A 23,818-nucleotide genomic window follows, 5' to 3' on the forward strand; every position below is an offset into this window, starting at 1 on the left:
AGCTAAAGGTGATGGTAAGATTAAGTTTATGTATTTAAATTTGGCAATAGCACGCTTATTTTATTTTATGAATTAAATATTTCTTACCTTGAAATAATTGTTCTTTCTTGTACAATGGATTAAATTGAGTCTGTGCAGAGACTATGTACGGTGGATTTTTAATTTTGAAAATTAATCAATAAATATATTTCAAGCAAATTTTTTTTTAATTAAATTAACATTACAGACTTTTGTTTATGTTCTAACTAGCCAGACCCGAGTGCAAGGCCTATTGACCAAAGATTTATGAACATAGACAAAGACAAATTGAAATAGGTAATAATTTATATTAAAAAAAAAAATGATTTACGTGTGACACAAATCGAAATATTTGATAAGCATATTTTTTTTCCCAAAGTTGTATACTACCAAAACCCGGCAGGCTAAATCGACTGTCAATTTTAGTTCTGAGAAACAAAGAGAGCGCCCCTTGTATAATTAAAATTTTGAAAGGGACATTTTTTTGTATAGAGTTATCGTTCTTCTCGTAGTGAGTATTGTATTCTTTGACCCCTACCAAAAACACAAGCAAAATAATGAAAAATACAAATTTGAAAAATATACTTTGAAATCGGTTAGAAATAGAAATACCGGTCTTATATATAAAATACCCAATTCTTCTAATGTATACACTGGCAACACTAATCTAGCGTCACTTTTAAATTTTGAAAATAAAACCGTTCACGACATCAGAACTGAACAACAGTCGTTTTGTGTATTAGTGTAGTGGTTAAATATTTAAAACAAATCCATTACATGTGTTATTAATGTAAGTATTTGGTTTAAAATTTGTATTTTACCTTACATTATCTACAAATGATTGTAATTAATGTATGTGACGACTTGTTCTCACAGAAACTGAGGATACATTTTGGGCATTTGTTGGGTGATCATCATTTCGTTGCAAGTTGCTTTTTTCATTTATTACCTAGCTGACCTAGCTCTTACCCATATTTACCGAACGATTTAGCTTGGCACACGTAGTATATTCGCAAGGATCTCGGCCGTTTACGTTGTGTATCAAAAACCAAGTAGCAGGAACTAGGAACATATTTGAATATATAATCCATAAAAAAATGTTTTTGGAGTGAGAAGGAGAGTAATTTGAAGTTTTCCGTTTGATTTAGATTTTTTTCTGAAAAAAGATTAAGCACCGACAGTTATACTGTATTCCTTATACAACAGGTTCTAACAAGTATCCCTTGTAGCTATTTATCATTATCAACCTCGCGTTGCCCCGGTATATCACCACGGCTCATGGGATCCCGGGTTCCGCTTGGCAACTTGCATTGCAAGTTGTACACTCTTACCACTAGGCCACCAGCACTCCTAGCTATTAGATTAGATTTTATTTATGATTTTTTGCCTTAGCCAGGTTACTTTTGTAGCCTAACTGGTGAACCATTTGCCACAATAATAAAATTGTATGTGAGGAAAGTGTAGTATAATATACTAAACTGCTATACTATGATTGTGATGAATGGTATTTCTCATACTTGCATCTATTTATAGTCTTACACACAGCCCATACTGGGCATGCAATTGATGCAATCCACATGCTTTAATTTAAAAGTAATGTCTTACCTACTCTTTTTATCTGTGATGGACTACTTAATTACCTGCCTAACCTTCATACCTAAAACAGCTGTAAAAAGTAATGAAAGAAATGTATTTGTATTTTTGATTTAGATTTAAAATCTGGTGTTTTCCTCAAAATGATCTGTTTTGTTTTTAATATAGAATGATATGTCCATTTCAGATGTCGAGAATACCTAAGTTACCAGTCCCAGCAAAAGAAAATAGACCTGGACTCGTCAATAAACGTCCAATATCAAGAACAGTAAATGGCCTTAGTGCAGATGACAAAAAGAATTTGCTATTGAACCACACTAAGCCAGCTGTCCAAACTGGCCCAATGTCTTCCACCACTGGGGCACGACTCAAGAGGGCTGCTACTGCACCAGCACCCTCCACTAATGCAGCAAAAGTTACTAAAGTTGAAAGAAAACCTTCAACAGTTGCCCCAAAGATCCCACCTTATGATTACAAAGCAAGGTTTAATGACTTGTTGGAGAAACACAAAGTAATCAAGAATGATTATAATGACCTAAAATACAAACATGAAGAAGTTGCTGATGACTATGAAAAAATTAAAGAATCTGTTGAAAGCAATACTAGAGAGAAGGACATGTTAAAGGATAAATTGCTGAATGCTTTAAATGACTTAAGAGAAAGGACAACTGAATTGGATAGTATTAAGCTTGACCATGAAATACAAAAACGCGAAAATGAAGAATTGGTACGCAAAACAAAAGTTTTAGCCGAAGTGACTTTTAATTTAAATAAGAAGACTTCAGAATTTGATACTCTACAGGAAGAATTCAATGATTTGACCCGGCGTCACAATGCCCTCCAGGCAGAGGCCAAGGTATTAAGAGAGAAGTCTGAAAAGCTTGCTACTCTATCTGAAGACTATGATAAACTTACTGGTAACTATGAAGAAGCAAAAAAGAAGATATCATCATATGAAGCTGATGTAGAGAAACTGCAGAACATTTTAGCTGGAATGTATCAGGGTCAAAGAGATCTGAGAAACACTATTCAGGATCTTAAAGGTAATATAAGAGTATATTGTAGAGTACGACCACCATTAGAGTCAGAGACATACAAGCCATTGTTTAATCTCAATGTTGTGGATGCCTGTACTATAGAAGTTGAAAAGGTTGAGTTGAATGCGTTATCCCAATCAACAAGGAAGGGCAAATCTCAACACACCTTCAGCTTTGATGGTATATTCACACCACACTCAACTCAGGAGACAGTGTTTGAGGAAGTTTCTAACATGATTCAGTCAGCTCTTGATGGATATAATGTATGTATCTTTGCATATGGACAAACCGGATCCGGAAAAACATACACAATGGAAGGAGGTTGCGGGTCTGACCAATATGGCATTATACCACGAGCATTCAACTTCATGTTCACATGTATGGAGGATCTGAAGAGAATGGGCTGGCAGTTAACCATAAAAGCATCATTCCTAGAAATCTACAATGAAGTAATTTACGATCTGCTGAACTCCTGCAAAGACCAGCTAAGCCATGACATCAAGATGGTTAACTCCAAAGGAACTGACCTCTATGTCTCAAACTTGAAAGAAGAGGAAGTTAAGAGCTCCCATGATTTTATCAAACTGATGATATATGCCCAACGTAACAGACAAACTGCCGCAACACTCAACAATGAGCGAAGCTCCAGGTCTCATTCAGTTACACAAATTAAGATTTCTGCTATCAACGAAATACGGAAAGAAAAGTACACAAGCCAGTTAAACTTGGTGGATTTAGCCGGGTCTGAGAGTGGCAAGACCACTCAGAGAATGGACGAGACCAAGCACATCAACAGATCTCTGTCAGAGCTGTCTAAAGTCATTCTGTCTTTACAGACAAACCAGGCCCATATCCCGTACAGAAATTCAAAGCTAACTCACCTGCTGATGCCAAGCCTTGGTGGCAATTCAAAAACCCTCATGTTGGTCAATATCAACCAATTCGATGAATGCTTTGGTGAGACTCTCAACTCTCTACGCTTCGCCACAAAGGTAAACAGCTGCCGAACAGTGAAAGCCAAAAAGAATCTAACAATGGTTGACACATAGTTTATATTATTGATTTTATCGTATTGACATGTTTATTATAATTCTTTAAGGGGGCTATTACAGTTCAATGGGCGTTTTTATAGAAAAGTTTTTATTCATACTTAGTTAGGTCATAAGTCCTGTCAGAAAGATTATTACTGATTAAAATGTTATAGGTACAGATCCCTTATTATTCATATATCGTCACCCTAGTTCACAATCGCACTAATTACGCGGAAAATTTGGTCGTAATATAGACCTTTTGTTTGCGCACTATGGTACTAATTGCAATAAAATTTTCGTCGTAATTAGTACGATTGTCAACTAAGGTGACGATTTGAAAGCTTATTTAATGCTGAATTACTTGCCACAGGGGTCTCCAAACCCCGGCCCGCAGGCCAAATCAGTCTTTTATCTTTCTTTAGATATATAATTCATGTTTATTGGACTACCAAAATTATAACTGTACATGTTTTACCAAACTACTTGTTGGATGGCAGTCAAAAATAAGCGTTAATGAAAAGTACCCTAACCCTAACCCTAAGTTTGAAGGGTATTAGCAGAAGTACCAACTTGTTGGAGAATTTAATGCTGATTTTTTCTCGCTTTTGTGAAGTAGTTTTTTTTTCAATCCAGCCGCGTATTCGCGTCTAATGACAAAAGTAAACAAGTAGTTAGTAAATTAAATAGCTATCTAAAATTAAAACGAACTATATTACGTTTTGTTGTTCAGTATAAAAGAAGCTTTCAAATCATGTTTTTTCATTAAAAGCTTTGTATAACATTTTATCAGTCAAATATTTATGAGCTGACTAAGTACTGTCCATACTGATTATAATAATAATAATAATTCAGCCTATATACGTCCCACTGCTGGGCACAGGCCTCCTCTCATGCGCGAGAGTACTGATAAAATTTAAATAATTTATATTACTAAAGAGCGTAGGCGTGTTTTCATGAAGAGGTTACAATGTGCAAAAACTCTTTTGCGACTTAATTATTTTTCTGTTTTCTAGTATGAAGTACCAACTGTATTATTTTGCAAAAAATATATATTGTAGGCCTTTATATATAAGCAATAACGTAACAAAGAAAAAAATACTGAACTTTTAATTCCTACATTTATCCAAGAATTTTTAAATAGAAATAAAATATTAGTTATATAATATATATAGAGATTACCATACCAAAAGTTTAAGTAAATCGCATTAGCCAGGGTGATTTTTTTCGTTTGTGGTGTTTAAAAAAATCATATCTCAGAAAATAACAGAGATAGGAAGCTGAAACTTACAGGAAATAATACTTGTCATGAGGGCTCTTAATTTAAAAAAAAACTAAGGATTTCGTGGAAAGGCCGCTTTTCCATGAAAACACGGTTACGCTCTTTGATTTTGATTTGAATAGTAAAAATAGCCTTAAATTTATGTCATTTTTGTGATCTCCGTACAAGACTGTATGACAGGTCACATGTTAAATTAATTCGGACTGTATCTATCATTATATATCCATATCGTAATTTTGGAAAATAAACTGCATAACTGCTGCTATAACTTAAACATTTTTTAAACTTTCTTGAAAAGCGCCCATGACTTGAATAAAAATCATATAAATAGACCCAGTAGTTTATAGATAAAGTTTTAACGTTTAATATAACAATTATTGCTTTAGTTTTGTCTAAACACTTTACTGGTGAACATGAGTAATTATGTCGTATCGTATTGTATCTGTAATGTTCTTTATTACTGTTAATATAGATTGATTAATTTTACCAATGTTTTTTTTTCTTCTCGTTGTAATATTTTGTACATAAAGCAAGTTATTTCTGATGATTGAATGGATGTCCGCAAACTTAGGGTGATCAGGATCACGCTTTTACACTTTTTTCGACATTGTGGCTCTCATGTTGTGAGTTTGTGACGCATATCACGAAACAAACAAAAAACGTCCTGAGAATGTACGGTCACGTCTGAAAATATGGATACGGACTAAGTGCCAAAAATATGTATACACTACCCTAATATATGGACCATAAAGTCGTGTATACGTATTCTTTGGCACTTCTATCGTTTCGATGTTTTCAGACGTGACTGTACTATCATAACTAGTCCTATAGGATTATAATCGCCTAAATAAAAAAAACAAACCGGCGGTTTTTCTCGATTTTTGACAAAGTTGCATTCGGCGCTCGAGGTCACAAACTTGGATTATTCATTGGGCAAATATCATAAACAAGTCTGCAAAAAATCATAACTACCGAATTTGACGCAAACGAACATATTCATTTTCACGCCATCTAGTGGATTTTCACTGCATCTCGGAGACGTATCGTTTCATCGTTTATGATGATGCTAATGAAATGACAGACACTTTCGGAACGCAAGAAATATGTACGTCTACTGTGGCCAATAGATGGCACCGTTTGGTTCATTATTTCAAACAGAGGTAGATTGTCAAAGAAAATTTTGTAGCCACAGTAAATTTACTAAATTTGCTTATAATTAAAACTTTTAAAGAACGTCATTTCACTTGGATCCTTATTCTTTCACTGATATTTTTATTTATTTATTTGTTAAATATCAAAAAGGTTTGGTGGCCATCGTTTCGAGCGATGGCGCCACAACCTTTAGCCGATGCCCGGCAAGATGGCGCCACTTTTTGCTGCCACACCTCTATTTCAAATTCTCTTTGTCGATATTAAAATTTTTATTGGTATGTCACAATTTTCAATTCTTTGCTCTGCGATAACAACGCTACATGCAGAATTTTATTACTTTTTGTTGCAGATAAAATCAAAATTAACTATGCCATTTAGATAACGGAGTTTAAAAAGCACGGTATACGTAATATACAAGTATCAAGTTGTGTAAAAATAATTTTCATAATGTTAATATCCAGAGAGGAAAATGAGCACTATATTTGAATGGAAAGGCGGTAGTCCCCTTTCTCTTAAGTTATTCCGAATATCATCGAGGTATTAATAATAATAATTCAGCTATAGTCTTGGGCTTAGTCTCCACGGTAGTTAGTATCATCGAGGTATTAGTTGGTTTTATTTGGTCAGTAGCGAATTTTTGTTACCTTCTGGGTAACTAATATTTTTTGTAGGTACTTTTAACATTTCGAAGTAGAACTCTTACGACACCTTCCACGAGGATTCAAACATAGATTCATAAAATGTGTTTAATCGAAGAAAAACCGTGGCTTCCAATTTGACAGCTGAAGAAGATGGTGCTTTACGGCATCATGTTGTGGTAACTGAATTGGCAACGAGTTCACCGCATAATGTGTAGCGCCATCTACATTAGCTGTCAAATTCGATGAACCAATTTGTCTCAAACACATGTAATACGAGCAAAATTATTGCTAGTGTCCAATTTGACAGCTAGATGGCGCTGCGTTATACGTCTGTGTCCATGCCACAGAATACAGACTTCATATAAAACCGAAGTTAGACAGAGATTCAGGGACGAATCATGGGACTATCCCTTTGAGCTATTTAGGGTTGTCAAAATTCACGTCATTATTTTATCTGTGGTTGTGAACGCAAAGGAACGTCAAGATTTGCCAACCCTAATAATTGCTCGTAGCAATTAAATTCCACACTTCACAGTAGCAATGCTGGGCCGAGAGCGCCCGAAAGGTCCAGTGTCACCCCATTGTCCGTGCGATGTTTGACAATTAACTTACCACAAAACAAACGGCGCAGTACAGCGTCATCTATTTCAGCTGTCACACTCAGGGGCACACCTAATTCTTCTTTACTCATCTGATACGATCTTTGCTTGTTTTTAACATTAAAGGCTTATTAGAGACAAACAAATAATAACGCTTGTTAATCTTTACAGAAAACCTTATTTTCCATTATCATTGTAGAGGTGCTACTGATAAAACTTTCATATTGTTTCTGTTGTTTAGCTATGAAATGGTAAAAGACGGCAGTTTTTGCATTTATTATTAAAGTATTTGATGTGTATTATAGGCAAAAGGGTTCTATTATATTTTTAGGCGTGATACACATATTCATATACAATGTTGATCGACTGCCCTTACTTAAAATTACCATTTTGATTATGCGTTGCTCCCTAGTGCCTTTCGTATTGATTGTTAAGGTAGACGTCCGAGTGCTCGACAGTCGACACTGTCCCACATAATTTCATCTTCAAACTTATGTCATTAGCAATAGGGGTGACAGCAGGGTGTATTGGGCATTAGCACGTCGAGCACTAGGACGTTTACCTTATTAGATCTTCTCATGTAGGTAGGTATTTGTATATCGGTTCAATTTGGGTAATAGATCTTTGAGTAGGTAGGTATTAAAACAACTGTTTAAAAGTTAAGCTTTTTTATATCAATACAAAACGGGACTAGATCAAGTATAAATCGCAATTTTCTCATATTCACAAATAGCATATAATTTTGTGCTTCTCCTTGCGGCACCTCGGGCGCTTGGAACGCGGCACGCGGGCTCATGTGAGCGAGCGACTGTCGTCGCGAGGCGAGTCCAGGGTCCTCCCGCCGGCCGTTCAACGAGACACGTCGGGCTCCGCCGCCGCGTCGTCTCGCGCCGGCAAATCGGCCGTCTCTATAATGTCTATCAGTCTATCCAATCCGTAAAGAAAACCTTCCTCGTGGTTGCCTTGCTCCCAAGGAGCGCGGTGGGTCACTTCCGCACCGTCCGGTACGCTCCTAGTCTTAGCGAAGTCGATCAACCAGGCTCCGGCGCGTTCCTCGTCGTAAATAATGAAAATGCTGCTACCGACGATCTCATGCTTCTTGAAGAAATCTGAGCGTTCAAACAGGTCTCTAATTTCACGGAGGCGGGTAGCGATGGCGCGGCGAGCGCGGTCGTTCTTGCTGAGGAAACGTGCGACGGTGGCCGCCACCTGGTTCGGCTCGCGCACGTTTTGCAGGTCTGTCAGGGGCGGTTCGCCCGGGAGCTTGACGGCTTCAATGCGGAAGCCTTGTTCGGCGGAGGACGAGCGCTGCTCGCGGAACTGCATGTAGCGCAGCTTGGTGACGGCCCGCGCCGCGTGTTCCGCTTCGGTGGGCGCGTTGGGGTCCAGGCGGACCATTTTCTCGTAGAGGTCGGCGCGGGCTCGTGCGTTGCTGACTTCATCCTCGAGGAAGGTGCGGGTTCCCATTTTGACGTCCATTACGTGGGGGTCGCGGAAGCCATGAAGAAGATCCTGGAGCTCGATGAAGCTCTCGCCGCCGTACTCCAGCTCGCGGTAGTAGCGAGGAATGGCAGAGCGCATGTGAGGGCAGGCGGCGAGCGCCTCGTAGGCGTCGCGCTCAGGGTTGTGGTGCGGGTGGTCGCCGGGCGAGCGGCGCTTCCACACCGTGCCGGGGCCCGCGGGCGCCAGCGACCCGGGGTGCCCCGCCAGCTGAAACCATTCCGAAGAACGGGACTTCAGCAACGCGTCTGATGCCGGAGCTGATAGCTCTAGCGCATTCTGTAAACAAGGAAATTAACCATTAGCCTAGACACTAAAAAGTATTCCACTACAAGTGTGCCTAATGTTAATATTTATTTTTTATTACTGTGTGATAATGATAAAAATGCGGGTCATTACTATGAATTTCTAAATAAAGAACGGTTGGCTAATTGTCTACAAGTCATTTCTAATTAGAATGAACATTAATATAAAATGGATTGTTAATTAGAGTATAGATACTTACAATAGCCAGAAACTTGAGGAGCTCCGATGGCTGTGCGGGAGCGGCAGGAGGCGCGGTGTCAGGCGAGGAGCGGCGCCAGCGCTTGAAAAGCGCGCCGTCCTCCTTGCCACGCCATCGGTCCTCATCCTTGCCAGGCACAGCGACCTGTGGACAACCAAACACACTCGGTCAAACAACCATCTAATATCACATTTCACTGCAGGATTAATAATCACGATTCGAGATAACACTTGATAAATTCCACACACAAATAGAAACGTACCGCAATAATTTTATTAGCGGCATAGAGAAGTCCACCAGGGCCAAGTCGGCTGAGCACCGACTGGCGAGAAACACTGTTCATCTTGCTAGAGACGGTCATGGCGCGAGTGCGTGCGACGGAAGCGCGAGTTCGAGTGAGCGATAACCGAGGAGTATCAATGCGCGGGCAGCAAGCGACGTGAGCGAGCGACTGCTGGCCTACGAGTGATGCCGGAGGGAGGGTCTGCCCCGTATATATAGACCTCGGCTTTCTCGTGACGTCACGGCTCTTCAGCCCGCGCTTCGTCTCTCGATTTTCCTGGCGCCTCGTATTTTTCACGAATGCCTAGTATACGATACGACAGATGCATTAATTGGCCCGCCTCCGCCACAAACACTCGGTAGCACCAAAGAGTTCATAAAAATACATACGCATTAGGCGTTCTCTTTGTATTAAGCTCTGTAGGTATGTAATTATAAATGTGTAGGTATTTGTTCGCGAGAGTTGCGACTGATGTGAGCAAACAATGGTTTTGTCAATTAATCTTTCGTAATCTAGCGCATACGAGGCAGTGTAATTTTAAGAACGCTATCTTGTTTGGAAAAACTGCTAGCATATTCAGCATCTTTGATATAAAAAATAAAGTACCACCGATTTACTATTTATTCTTATTAGCAAAATACCTTGTTGTAAGATGGCTATCCGATTAATGTAGAAATTTAATTGATTCCTGTTAAATTTCGCCCGTTTGTTTTAGCGGACAAAATATACCTAGCAGAAATTGGCATAGCAAAATAATTTCACCAGGTTAATTACTACCCATTAAAATAAGAATTTCTACACGATATATTTCGTGTAAATCTGCAATAAAATTAAGGTGGAATTATTGTAACTATCCTAACATGGATATTTATTACCTACCATTTAGGTACTTACATTGACATTATAATTTATACCCAACTAATTGAATATGTTTCAATATAACCTTGAACATGGTTGAATGGTATATTTACTGATTCATTAGAAACTCGTCGATCGAGTTTGTGCTATTATACCTATTATCAACTTTCCTTATATTTTGTTTCATAAGGGAATGCAAATTTCCGACCGCATCGGATGTCGGGTTTTTTCAGTTGATTCCAACAGCCAGCGAATAAATTTCACCATTTGAATCATTTGCTACCTACTGCTATAGTGATGGATGGATGTGTGGTACTGTGTTGGGAGATATATCTCCACCATACGGCACTTCAAACATGTGTTCTATTTTGAATGAGTAAGAGCCAGTAGAAACTCGGCAGTGAACTATGAAACTTCCTTAACTTCCCATACAATAACATTTTGCGAACGCTTTAACGATGACAGATGGTTTGGTGCAACTACCCCTGACGATTGTCATTTTTGAACTGTCAGTGTGATAAAGGGTTAATTATTCATATTTATTTATACTGTACACATACATTACAGGTCAAAATTACAATTAAGTAGTGAAATAGAGTCTGCGGAAAGACCGGTAAGAGAAGAGTCGTGCAATGTAAGGGTGCCCATACATTCTACGACTCTTATGTTTCCGCACAGACTCTAATAATTAATACACATGGAAGGTTAGCATACAAAGTACTAGCCGCGGTCGATGTGTCAAAAATGAGATTCAATATTGCATTAAGTGAATATAAGAATTAGTGATACATAGGTTAGGATGGTCCTTATTTCGTCGAAGTTACGTTTTTTACGGGGCATCCGCTTAGTATAAAGTCTACCACTAAACAACCAATGTATTTTTTTTAACCCTCCATACAAGATAACTTTTTTCTAGTTTCTTTTTTTTGAGATTTTTCATTGTGGAACAACGTAACAAAGTGTATTAATATTCAATTTAACTTATAATAACATTGAAAATATTTTTTATTTGTAGTATAACGGAAAGTACGGACACACTAAATGAACTCTTAGAACCGTAAAAAAAATATAAAACCATTAAAAAAAAACTGCGGCGTTATTTTATGTTAAGTTGAACCTTAATATACTACGTCCCACAACGAAAAATCGTCAAAAAAATAAAATATTTTGTATGGAGGGTCCAAATTTTCAAAGCGACCAATATATATAGTATTTAAAAATTCTGAAAAAAATTACATTGGTTTTTTAGTGGTATATTTTACGTTAAGCGGGAGCCCCGTAGAAAAACATAACTTCGACGAAATAAAGACCACCCTAACATAGGTACATATAGTAACATTTTTTTGCAGGAACATTTTTAAGTACATACCTAACTCATTTTAAAATATCATTAAATTGTTTACCTTGTTCTCTGAATGAGTTATTGCACTTAAAAATGCCGCTGCAGCTGCACATAAAAAGGGCGGTAGCTAATGGGCAGACGAGCCCCCTGATAAAAACGGGCATCGTAGCCCATACTAAGACAGCTATATACTTGTATGTGTTGCTGACCTTTGGATACTCTGAATTTGATATTTGGGTAAAATTAGTAGGTACTTCCATATATTATTTACATAGTAATTTCCGACGTCAAAAGGGATGATATCCCGGATATTACTATCCTAAGCCCTTCTCAGTGACGCAGATGGCCTATGCTAAATTTCATATAAATCGTTTTTGCGGTTTAAGCGTGAAGAGGAGACAGAGAGACAGAGTTACTATAGCATTTATAGTATGGATAATATAATTACATAGTCTATAGGCATACCTAATTCACTATTATCAATAACTCATTTGGCCGTATATATCACGATTAACACAATCGGACAGCAGCCACCCGCATAGGTTCTCAGCACGGCTTACCGTGCTACAAATATACAATATAGCTCGATATAAACGTAGGTCCTAGAAGTGATGAGTGACACTAATGACAATGGCGTGCGGCCCTGTGTGGCGGCCACCGGAGCGGGCCGTGACGTACAGGGAGACACGCGTACAATCTCCGCGCCGTGACGCCGTGGAGGCTGAAACATGCACGATCTGGCTGCACTGCACAATATAATATGACGTACGCATTTAATTACGCAATACACTAGATAAGTTTTGCAATAGACAAATATGAAAAAAACAGGTGTCCTATCACATATACTTTTTAAAACTATATTTCCATAGATTATGATTGGCTGGAAAACGTTTACTTTCTTGTAAATTTACTTATTAATCAATATTTACTTTGTATAAAATGAAAATGTTGTATAAATATGCGTAAATCGCCCTTAGCCCACGCCGACGTTTTCAAAGTTTAAATCTATTTTTTAATAAATAAATTTTAATATAAAGTACCTGAATGTTTTCCGCCCAAACATTGCCTATGGAAATATAGTTTTAAAAAATATATATGATAGGCCACCTCATTGTTTCATATTTGTCTATTGCAAAACTGATCTAGTGACCTACGTATACACGGTAAAATGAGGCGAGACGAGATCAAAAAAAAAATGTTAAAAAATTTAAGATATTAGGCCTGCCCGATTTCTAAGATCATATTCGCCATACATTTACTATTTGATCTTAGAAAAACGGACAGACTATACCTACATAAAAACTCTTTTTATTACTCTTGGCCACCCTAGAATGTCGCGCGTCATAAAAGTGCTCCTCGTGAAGTACTTACCCTGTTTTTTTACTTAATTGTAATTTTCATTCGATATTTAAACAATACCTAATCTAGTTCAGTTTATTGTACATAATACCCATTTTGCTGGAGCATTTAAATGGCGATCTGAGAGATCGCTTTTTAGCGATAAGTCCGCCTGTGGTTACCTACTTACTTATGTCCTTTTTTTTGTTTGTAACATGTATTTTTCTTTGTAGTGCACAATAAAGTATTTTATTATTATTATTCCCTTTATTTCATTTTTTCTCTTACGTTAGGTTTTTTACAATATGTATATAAAAGTAAAATATAAAAACACTTATAAAACAATACAAAAGATATTAAACAAATTATAAAAAACCTAACCTAGGGTGCCATTATTATTATTATTATCTGCTAAAATGTGATTTCTGATTACCTACGTCTTCGACTTCGACTTCGACTTAGACTGGCTATAGTGGCTAGACTAGAACAGTAACTTCCGTTTAATGTCAACTACGTAGTAAATCATGAAAAAGTATAAACCATTCTGACAACATGATTGTATACCCAAGTTTGGAAGGAAGTAATACAGTAGACGAGGAGTTGCTTAGTGCGTACAGAATAAAATACTCGGTGCCAAAACTACTTGCTAAATATTTTCCTGTCTGAATTTGGCAACTTTACTGCTCTAAAGATTTTATTACAGGCAGTAAATTACAAATTAGAATGCCTGTGAAATCTACCTTCCTTATAAAACTGTTGAGGAAAATCAATAGAAAAACAAATAAGTTATTGAAAAAAGTTATATTTGTCTAACAATGTGTGTCTTTATAATATAATAGTCTAACAATAATATGTTTACTGCATGGAAATTGTTTGTACTGAAACGTTTTTGCTTTCGGTACTATAGTATTATATTATCATGCAGGCACGGTAAAGGGTTAAGTAGATAAGTTTAAGTTACATATAAACTACCCAGCCTACATAAACTTACAGGAGCCTCGTCTGCCAACAAACCGCTCCGTGGATTGGCAGAATAATATATGTAATAAGTTGTAAGCATGATTCGTAAATAAACGTTTATTTTTTAATTATTTTTTATCAGTATAACCTTTAAACTCTGGAAATGGTGTAAAATGTATAGATTTGTAGGTAAAAGTTTTATTTCAATGAATAAGTAGTTACATCATTACGAGTTGCGTTGATATATAAGGCTAAATAAAATACGATAAAAAAACTGTTTCTATTTGGTACTTGTAAGTACTTATAAGTAAGAATTGTCATACACACACACAGGATTGAATCGCTAGGTCAGTAGGTCCACATCGGCTCTATAACTTATAGGAGATACAATCGTAGCATTCAAGACGTGAAACATACGTTGGTCCTGTCGTTATCTCCTTTGAGAGACGCCGTTAATGGCCTCCAAGGGTCCAAAACTGGAATTTCCTAATTTTATTTCACCGTTAATCCAAAAAAACATAAAAAGAGGAATGCAGGAGACTAATAAAACATAGAGTGGCTATATCCAGTGATTGGTCATAAAAAGTAAACCGAGTGGAGTAACAACAAATGGAAATATGCATACATGGAGAGCGAATGTGTGGCCAGATAAGAGCTGATAAGTACTTAAGCACATTTCCTAAGCGTATAATCCTTCTGGCGATTAAACAGACTAGGAATGGTCAAAATAGAAACATGATTTCACAGGGATTTACTACGGAAAGTTTCTGGCACATGTACTTACTTAGTATTGTCATTTTGATGGATTCCCAATAAAGTCGTAGAGCATATATGTATAAGTGATTCATGCATATATATCACGTATTGTGAACACCCCCTTTTTGTACTCGTATAACTGCATAGGTCAGGTCAGGGTCAGTCAATAGATTTAAGATGCAGCGCTGTTTGAAGAATGGCATTAACAGTTTTTTTTTTTTATAATAGGTATACTTGATAGGTGCTTAGAGTGTATAGTTATTTTTTTATAAAAAGTATCAAACCCTTTGCATGCATTATAAATGAAAAAGGTACCTAGTTCTTGTAATGTTCTTGCTGGAAACGTAATACCTACCTTCACATTGGTACAGGTTTGAAGTTTCATTATTATAAATACGAGCAAGGTAAATTTTGTTACGTAATACTATAACGTTGATAACATTAGAGTTAGTACAAATGCCGAACTTCCGCTTGTTTGCAAGTTACAAGCTTTCATAATATAACCCTAACTGCACCTGCAGGGGCAACTGAAGAACGTTACTGCACACATCTCATCTACTTGGTTAATTAAAAGTAATCTAAAAACGATCAAATCTGCTATTGGTCTGTTACCTAACAATAAATAGGTAAATATTATACCAGTTACTTTATTCATCCACATCAAAATTACAGAAAAATACAGAAAAGAGAATACAGTGTGGTATTTTGAACGGATAGCAGACTTTGTGTTATAATATGTAGGCTTCTCACAACGATCGACCTACAGTAGAGCGCAACTAACACCATGTTGCACCTTAAGAAAGTGCAGTGTCTTGAGGTATCTAGTGCATTATGCGCAGACGGCGCGTGGCTTTAATACGCGTCTCGAGGCCGAGCGGTGCATACACTACGCAGATCACCTTACTCTCACGACCTAATTTACTTGTGGGTACTTTTAGTTTAGTCAAATGGGTTAAGGTCCGACCACACCGCTGCTTAAAAATGTCACGATTTTAACACATGTCCTCCTTGTAAAATCACGGCTCGTCACAGCGATTCCGCACCGTCATCTTTTTTTAAGTAACGGTGTGTGGAGCATACACGCTTACGAGGCGTCACTGCGATTCAGTACAGTCGCCGTTTTTTAAGCAACGGTATTCAATATCAAATCATTTATTTGCTAGAATACAATCAAGTGGATGTTGTCAAATACATTTCAAAGAACAGTGTATTCAGCCAGCTAATGGGTATACAAATCTTATATTTACAAAGTTAATCTAAATTATACTATATTATAAAAAACATATCACACATTACATTATGGTATATCTGAAATATTTTTGTTATTTATTTTTTATTATACTAAATTGAATAAATATGCGGCATATGGTCAAAATATTATTTTAAAGGGTAAAAAAGCATTTTGTGTGTGAAGCATGCGTACACGCTTACGATGCATCACTGCGATTCCGCAACGTCACCGTTTTTTAAGCAGCTGTGTGGTCAGACCTTTAATTAGACTGCTTACGACGGGACGTAATATTTATACTATTACACGCTACATCTAGTTTGTTTGTTTATTGTTTATTCATGCAACATACAAGCTTACAGTTCAAGTACCAAAGCGCTTACATGTTAAATAATAATATTAATAATTAGAATTATTTACAATATCCACAAATAGTTAAACATTACAAACTAGGTATTGTGCAAACTAGGTAAATAATAAAATTAATAATTAGAATTATTTACAATATCCACAAATAGTTAAACATTACAAACTAGGTTTGTGATTAACAAACGGTTTTAAGTTAATATCAGGGCGGTTTTGTTCCCCTAATCTTTTTTGACACGATATTTTTCGTCGATCTAACAATTGTTAAAAGCGTTGTGTTGTTGTGTTGTGTTGTGTACCTATTGTTAAAAATTTTTGAATTGTTAAATGTTTTTTAAATGCCCAAATCAGTTTTTACTCATTATCACTAGAAATTTAATAAACTATGAGCGCGACTCTTATGTGCACTTTGCACTTAATTTCATTTGTTGGTGAAAACTGATTAAAACTCACTTCCCAAAAATAATAAAGGGTAATAAAATAATACATGTTAATATAAAAATACATATAGTTATGTACAATCAGATGTAGAGAGATGCATAGACGATTGTATGCAGGGAGCATCTGACTGTACATACCTAATTTAATTCGTCCACAATTTCATTGATTTCTTTGTGTGATGAAAGATGCTTAATAAACGTGCCTATAATGATTAATAATATTTGCACATACTTTGGTGTACTCTTACATATTGTGCGACTGCGACTCGACCATTTTTAGTGATCTTATTCCAACTTATAGTTTACTGATTCGTGAAAGTAGTCGCGTTGTACCCATATCAAACCATTCAAGCCAAATCAATTCAAAATCGAAAATCTTTATTTTATAAGATACGCAAGGTTGGTAGCGCCGTCATGTTTTAAATTTCGAATTGAGGCCTATGTATGGGAACATAAATTATGTCGAATAAAACAATTTGATAGTTCGGCTGTAACCTAATGACAAAAGTAGCAATAGCCACAGAGTACCTTCTATTAGGTACGTACATTTCTGTCAAATTGAGCCCCAGAAATATCAAAACTAACGGATGTTATTAATAAGTCAGCACGTGACCCTGATGAGATTTATTCACGTGACCACAAACATCTCGTGAAATTTCTGATTTCCAATGGAATATAAAACAACATTTCTTTTTAAATCTACATTTCTTTATCCAATATGTATACATATCGATACCACCATGATAATAAATTAGGTACGGATAAAAATAAAAATGGTAATAGCAAATTGAAAATCAGTATCTTGCGTAATTTTGGCGGAAAACACAGGTCAAAGATATCTACTGAAATGAAAACTAATATAATGTAAAATTCAGGTTTATTCCAACAACGTGATTCAATATCTACTAAATTCACGAAAGTTAGGTAACATTGTTATGTTATCTCGCCAAATCATATACATTATTGGTGAGATGGAGACGGTGAGTTAGGTCATACTGAATTTATTAGCATAGGTGATAGGAGGATTTGATAGTCGCAAAGTTCTTAAGGGTCATGAGACTGCCCTAAGAATAGCGTTAGAGCGTCATAAACGTTGCACTCGCGCTTCTCACGCGAGAAAGGTTAATGAGAGAAACAAAAGAAGATATTGCATTGTTGTGGTAGAATTCTGTACTTTTCCGATGTTTGCAATGCTACGTAGCCCGGTGCTCCAACGTGCGACGTGCTTATGTCCAGATCAAACACCATTAATAACAGCTAATAGATTACGCTGAGTTTACTCTCGCTGGCTCGTGTTCATTGAATTGTCTGGATGTTTTAAAGAAACTTACTTAAGGACGGCCGCTAAGTTTAGTTAGTTAAGATACATAATCTTGTTTGTTCACGATCGTTAATTATAATTATGGAAAGATCTAAAAACTAACAATTTGGTTTTGTTAAGAAATGGGTCATTAATCATAACATAATTATTCCCGTATTAATTAATAAATATTAATATTAATATTCAATAATTTATTTGCATAAAACACATAGAAATCTGCTGTTTTGTTGTATTTGTGTTTCTGTCTGAGGCATTATGCATTTCGGGGAGTGTGCGATGGGATTACATAATCTTATCCCCCCATCTCCGTTCTGCCACCGTGGGACTAGACGCGGACTTGCGTTTCACCCTTACGTCGTTACTTTACCACTGATTCGCACTAAACGCTACGCATCCAGCTTTATCATGCGTACGGCTAAGGAGTGGAATTCACTTCCTGCAAATCTATTCCCAGTCCACTATAACTTGGACCTTTTTAAATCGAGAGTGAATAGACATCTTTTAGGTAAGCATGTTCCATCCTAGACTACATCGGCACTTTCCATCAGGTGAGATTGTGGTCAAATGCTTACTTTTTCGGAATAAAAAAAAAAAAAAATTTAAATAAATAATTAGTTTTGGCAGCAACCCAAGCTATTTCCTATTTTAGGTAATTTCAGATAAACATCTAATCGGTCAAATGACTGAATTTCCCTTTTATTTTTAAATTTCCTAAGGGCATGTTTGTGTTGATATATTTATTGCTCATTAGGTCAGGTTATTAGTAGTCGTGTAAAAACCCAACCACATTGTTACGGGGACCTATGACCTTCCTGCGAATGTGTGTGAATAGCGGTTAAAATTTACTAATCGCAAAAATACCTGTCCGAAGCATACGAATGCGTTTAGTGGCAGTTCGTAATATAGTTACAAATTACTTTGTGACTTCTTAAAAAAATATATCACTAGTTCAAAATGTGCTATTGCAAGCTAAATATGCAATAAGCATTGAAATTTGCAGTGGACATAATTAATTGTTATTTTGATGACCGTGATAACGGTCATGTCGCAAGATGCAGAAAACAAAGTTGAATGCTCACCAGTCAGCCCGAACGTACGCGCAATAATGTCATGTCTCAACAATTAAACAGGCGCATAACTAAATTGGTGGATTAATTTCATTCATTTACAACAGTTGGCATGAGTAACGTCATTTGGGTTTTTGCACGATACCTATGAATAATACTTTTGCTTAATGACAGTGGTAATGTTATTCAATGTTCGTGTTGTGTTCGATCGAATTAGCCGCATGACGCAGGGGAGCTGTTTGCCGAGCGCAGGTGGTGGTGTTTGCGCAGCTGCGGGCGCTGCCGCCGCCGCAATGGTTCCCACTTCGGACCGAAAACTCAAGCATGACTCACGCTGCATCAGCGGAAAACACTTGCACTCATAGTCACAAGTCTTTCACGCTAGGTACACATGCTTGTTTTTTTATGTATTTTTTGGGATTCCAATGCGTTAAACCTTTGTTACTGACGTGCGCAAGGAGGTTAAATAAATATTAACTAATATATCCAAAAGTCATACCTACAAGTGACGTCAATGAAAGAAACTATATTCAGGTCTGCAAGAAAGTTAAAATAAGTAATGGTATATAGGCAGTCGTTGTTTGTACTGATGATAATGTGATGCATGGACTGTTTCGTAAAAGGGATCGGTCGCCGAGATGGTGACAATAGGCAGTTAGTGGGCAGGAAGCGTGCTCAGGCCTGATGCAGCTATGTTGCCGGCCAGGTTTGGGGTGGGGAGACCCGTACAACACATTAGTCATAAATATTTGGATCTCCTAACTTAATTCTATTAACTACATTGTAATCTTTACGGATATTATGGTCGTTCTTGTCTACGTGACCGCATGATAAAACGGTGTCCGTCACTTTCTATCCCACGGTGTTAAAGAGTGACAGTTATTATATCACGTGGATAAAGCCCCCCATAATACGCATGCTGTATGACATTTTACGTGTTTTTAAGTGTATGTTATCATTATAATAAACATATTCTTTGTAGCCATATCATAAAAATAATATGACGACATTCTTTGTATATATCATCACAAGTCATTGTCCAAACATATTTTACAAAATTAAAGCACGAGCATAAATTTACGCTCACTTCACTTATATGCACACCGAGACACCGATTACAAATTCTCACAATTAATAACACGCTTTTTAGTTCATTGGAATCCGATAAGGTAGTCAAATAAAAATACACCTACACGTAAGAACGCTCACGTGGAAAGTAATGTGCAAAATTTAAATAAGATGGTATTTGGTAGTGTTTTTCAAACAAAAAATATAATGTGAAATTCGTACTGCATATGGACAAGGAATATTTGACAGTTGCCATTTGTATAATAAACGTGATGTTTGGTAGACAATATGTGCGTTGATTGGGTAGGCTCAATCAATTCGGAGTCAGATGTTAATAATATCGGCAAGCGGAAACCTGCAGCGCGAATACAAAATGAAGCATGGCCTACGTACCGGAACTGCTGCCAGTGCCTTGCAGCATGCTTTGAGGATAATTATCAGGGTCAAGGTGATCCAGTTAAGGTAAATTTGAACGTGCGACCTTACACGTGCCAGGACCTTCGACAGCTTTCTGCCTAGTAGAAAAGTGAAGCCACTTTCACTGCGAATACATTTCTCGAAGCTGTTTTCTATTAGGTCCGTGCTCCGCTGGCTAACGTCCGTTTAAGCATCGTTTACAGAGCCAATTAAAGTCATAATTTAGCAGCACTTCTAAGTTTTGTATCTGCAGATATTTATCTGATGATAAGCCTCGTAAACATTTTGCGAGGTTAATTGAAATGATTGAAATTCTGACTACACTACGGAAGAGGGAAGCGGCAGTAGGTACGTAGGCGCATGTGCGACATCATTCAAATTGGCTACTGCTTAATATTTCGCAAAAATAACATTTTGTTAAGACTATACGTAAAAAGATTTTGAGTTGATTTTTCCTGGAATTTATCGTTTTTTGCATGTTGAACTTTGGTTGTCGGTATAAATTGATTCATGTATTGTAAAGTATTACAGGAAAACCCAGTTTATCCCTGAAATGCATCACGGTTTACCTTATCCCTGCGTGCAACTTATACCTACAGTGATTTCCATGTATGAGTTTGATCTTGCGCCTCCGCGGGTGGGGAGCCACGCGGGTTATGAAATAGGGCGCATCTCGCATCTCGCCTCTCGCTCGCAAGGCTAACATGTGCGTCACATTTCAAATTATTCACAAATCGTTTCAACATTATCATGCTAAGTTTATTGACTTCTGGACACATTCAATATGTATCTCTTTTTTTATCCCAAGAGAATATCTTTTGACGCCGCATAGCATACAATTGATTATACGAGTACCTATGGCAGAATTCATAAACAAGGTGAACTTTGTAAAGTGTTTTCTTACCAGCGCCTCATGCTTATATCGTTACTAATAACTATTTACATAGGTTAGGTTTGATAAAAAGTTGTGAATTTCGACGTCTTTTTAGGGTTCCGTAGTCAACTAGGAACCCTTATAGTTTCGCCATGTCCGTCTGTCTGTCTGTCTGTCTGTCTGTCTGTCTGTCTGTCTGTCTGTCTGTCTGTCTGTCTGTCTGTCTGTCCGAGGCTTTGCTCCGTGGTCGTTAGTGCTAGAAAGCTGAAATTGGGCATGGATATATAAATTAATAAAGCCGACAAAGTCGTACAATAAAATCTATAAATTTAATTTATAATAAAAATTATTTCTAAAACTACTTATTTATTTACACTTTATTGCACATAAAATATTAAGTAAAAATGGTACACTTAATGCCTTAAGGCATTCTCTACCAGTCAACCACTGGGTCAAACAGAGACATTTAGTAGACGTTAGGTGCAGGCTTTGTAATTAATTGATTACTTATTGTAAAGGTAAAAATAAGAAATGAAAAAAATCCTACACTATTTAAAACATGTAAAACATTACCAGTGACATTAAAACTTAATAAAAAAATAAAATAAAAGTGCGTAAAATAGGAAATTCGAAACGAGTGGCGATAAATTAAAACACGACCGAAGGGAGACCAATTTACCTTTATTGCCTACTTTGTAATCTCGCACTTTTTAAGGACAACCAACAATCTACAATTTATGTACTTAAATTAATGTATATATGATAATTAACTATTAATATTTCAATGATACGTTCGTAAAAATGATAGGACGTCAGATGCTAACAAAATCTGTCATAAATAAAATAAAAAAATTTTGACGTTGACATTATTTGCCATAAATTTTATATTAAAAGAATTATTGGCCATTTCTATTGAACTACACTTAAGTATCCTAACGAATACTTAGCTTGACTCTGATATATTTGCTAGCGACTACGTAATTCACAATACATCTCCTTCGTTGGCGCAGTCGACAGGCCGCGTAAAACCAATCTATAGAAACCTAAAATACAATATTGATTTGATTTCAAAATTACTGCTCCATAAATACCTTTAATAAACGAGTGGGGCGTCTAATTTTCCCGTTTTGTATGTGTGTATTTAGTCATTGCAGTTAGGTGCAGTCATTTAGTTACAGCCAGTGAAATTACTCCCATGAAATTGCTACGCATAATTATGCGATTGTTATTCTCCAAGCTCCCTAGGCTGTTGGTAAATTATTTCCCTGGCAAGAAAGATTGACTATGAAAAGTTTTGTTCAAACCAAAGCTTGCAGGAGTTACAGGTGCCACGTGCAAAAAGTGGAAATATCGTATCGTATCACTCTAATCCCACTCACACGTTTTGCAACACTCGTATAAGAGACGCTACCGAATTATCATTTTCTTTATAGTATTTTTATGGAAACGCTACCATTTTACATGAAGCATCTCAAGAGATTGTTTTTTCTTGAAAAAAACATGTCAAAATTTCAATAGGACGCTAAGCTCCTCGTGGCGTATACATTACGTTATTGATTGTGTAACCGCAGCCACTTGTTGCGCCCGCGCCGCCGAGCCGCTTTAATGTGCTACGCATGTGACAAACAAAAGGTAAACTTGTTTACACTAAACGTACACATCTCTTATGAATTGATTTAGCATTTTATTAACTATTACTTGGGGCAACAAAACACGCAGGCTTCATTTATGTGCGTGATAGTAAGTAGAACCCACCAAAAACATTTTCATGTCAAATGTTGCCAAAACGAAACCGTAGAGATGACAGTGCGAACCTTATGGATTCGTCTTAGCAATATTTTGCACGAAAATGTTTATGGTGGGATTTCAGATCTTATTGCAAGTTGCTTATGACAATCTTCCATCTAATTTAAAGGGTTGGGGGTGATTTACTAAAAATCCTGAAAGACGTATCTGGGTACATCTTTTATACAATCTGCTTATTACTGACATACACACTTTTCTCCCCTAATGTCTTGTTCCACATATTTTGGAGTTGAAAACGATTCTAGAACCTTCCACATAACAAAAACTCTACATACTAAATTTGAACTAAATCGCTTCAGCAGCATACAAAATTCCACCCCACTTGTCACCCCTTTAGGG

The 23,818-nt window shown here is 36.8% G+C and overlaps 2 protein-coding genes across 4 annotated transcripts in view; one reads left to right on the forward strand and one right to left on the reverse strand.

Moving 5' to 3' along the window:
- On the forward strand, positions 1–5,444 carry LOC133520929 (protein claret segregational). Its single transcript, XM_061855636.1, has 2 exons — positions 1–808; positions 1,799–5,444. Exon 2 carries the CDS (start codon positions 1,799–1,801, stop codon positions 3,695–3,697), a length of 1,899 nt encoding a protein of 632 aa, XP_061711620.1. The 5' UTR covers positions 1–808; the 3' UTR covers positions 3,698–5,444.
- Positions 5,445–8,001: 2,557 nt separating this feature from the next.
- Positions 8,002–23,818, reverse strand: part of LOC133520932 (inositol-trisphosphate 3-kinase homolog) — a 40,746-nt gene continuing 24,929 nt past the window's right edge. For 2 of the 3 annotated variants that reach the window (XM_061855641.1, XM_061855639.1), the window contains exons 2-3: positions 9,356–9,499; positions 8,002–9,129 (exon numbers count right to left, since the gene is read on the reverse strand). In XM_061855641.1, coding sequence (XP_061711625.1) covers positions 8,200–9,129; positions 9,356–9,499 — 1,074 coding nt within the window. In that variant the 3' untranslated portion in view covers positions 8,002–8,199. Of the gene's footprint in view, positions 9,130–9,355; positions 9,500–9,617; positions 9,894–23,818 lie in introns of those variants that run through there. The other variant, XM_061855640.1, reaches the window with a different exon arrangement.

The sequence above is a fragment of the Cydia pomonella genome, chromosome 9, assembly GCF_033807575.1.
Source record: "Cydia pomonella isolate Wapato2018A chromosome 9, ilCydPomo1, whole genome shotgun sequence".
NCBI lineage: Eukaryota > Metazoa > Arthropoda > Insecta > Lepidoptera > Tortricidae > Cydia > Cydia pomonella.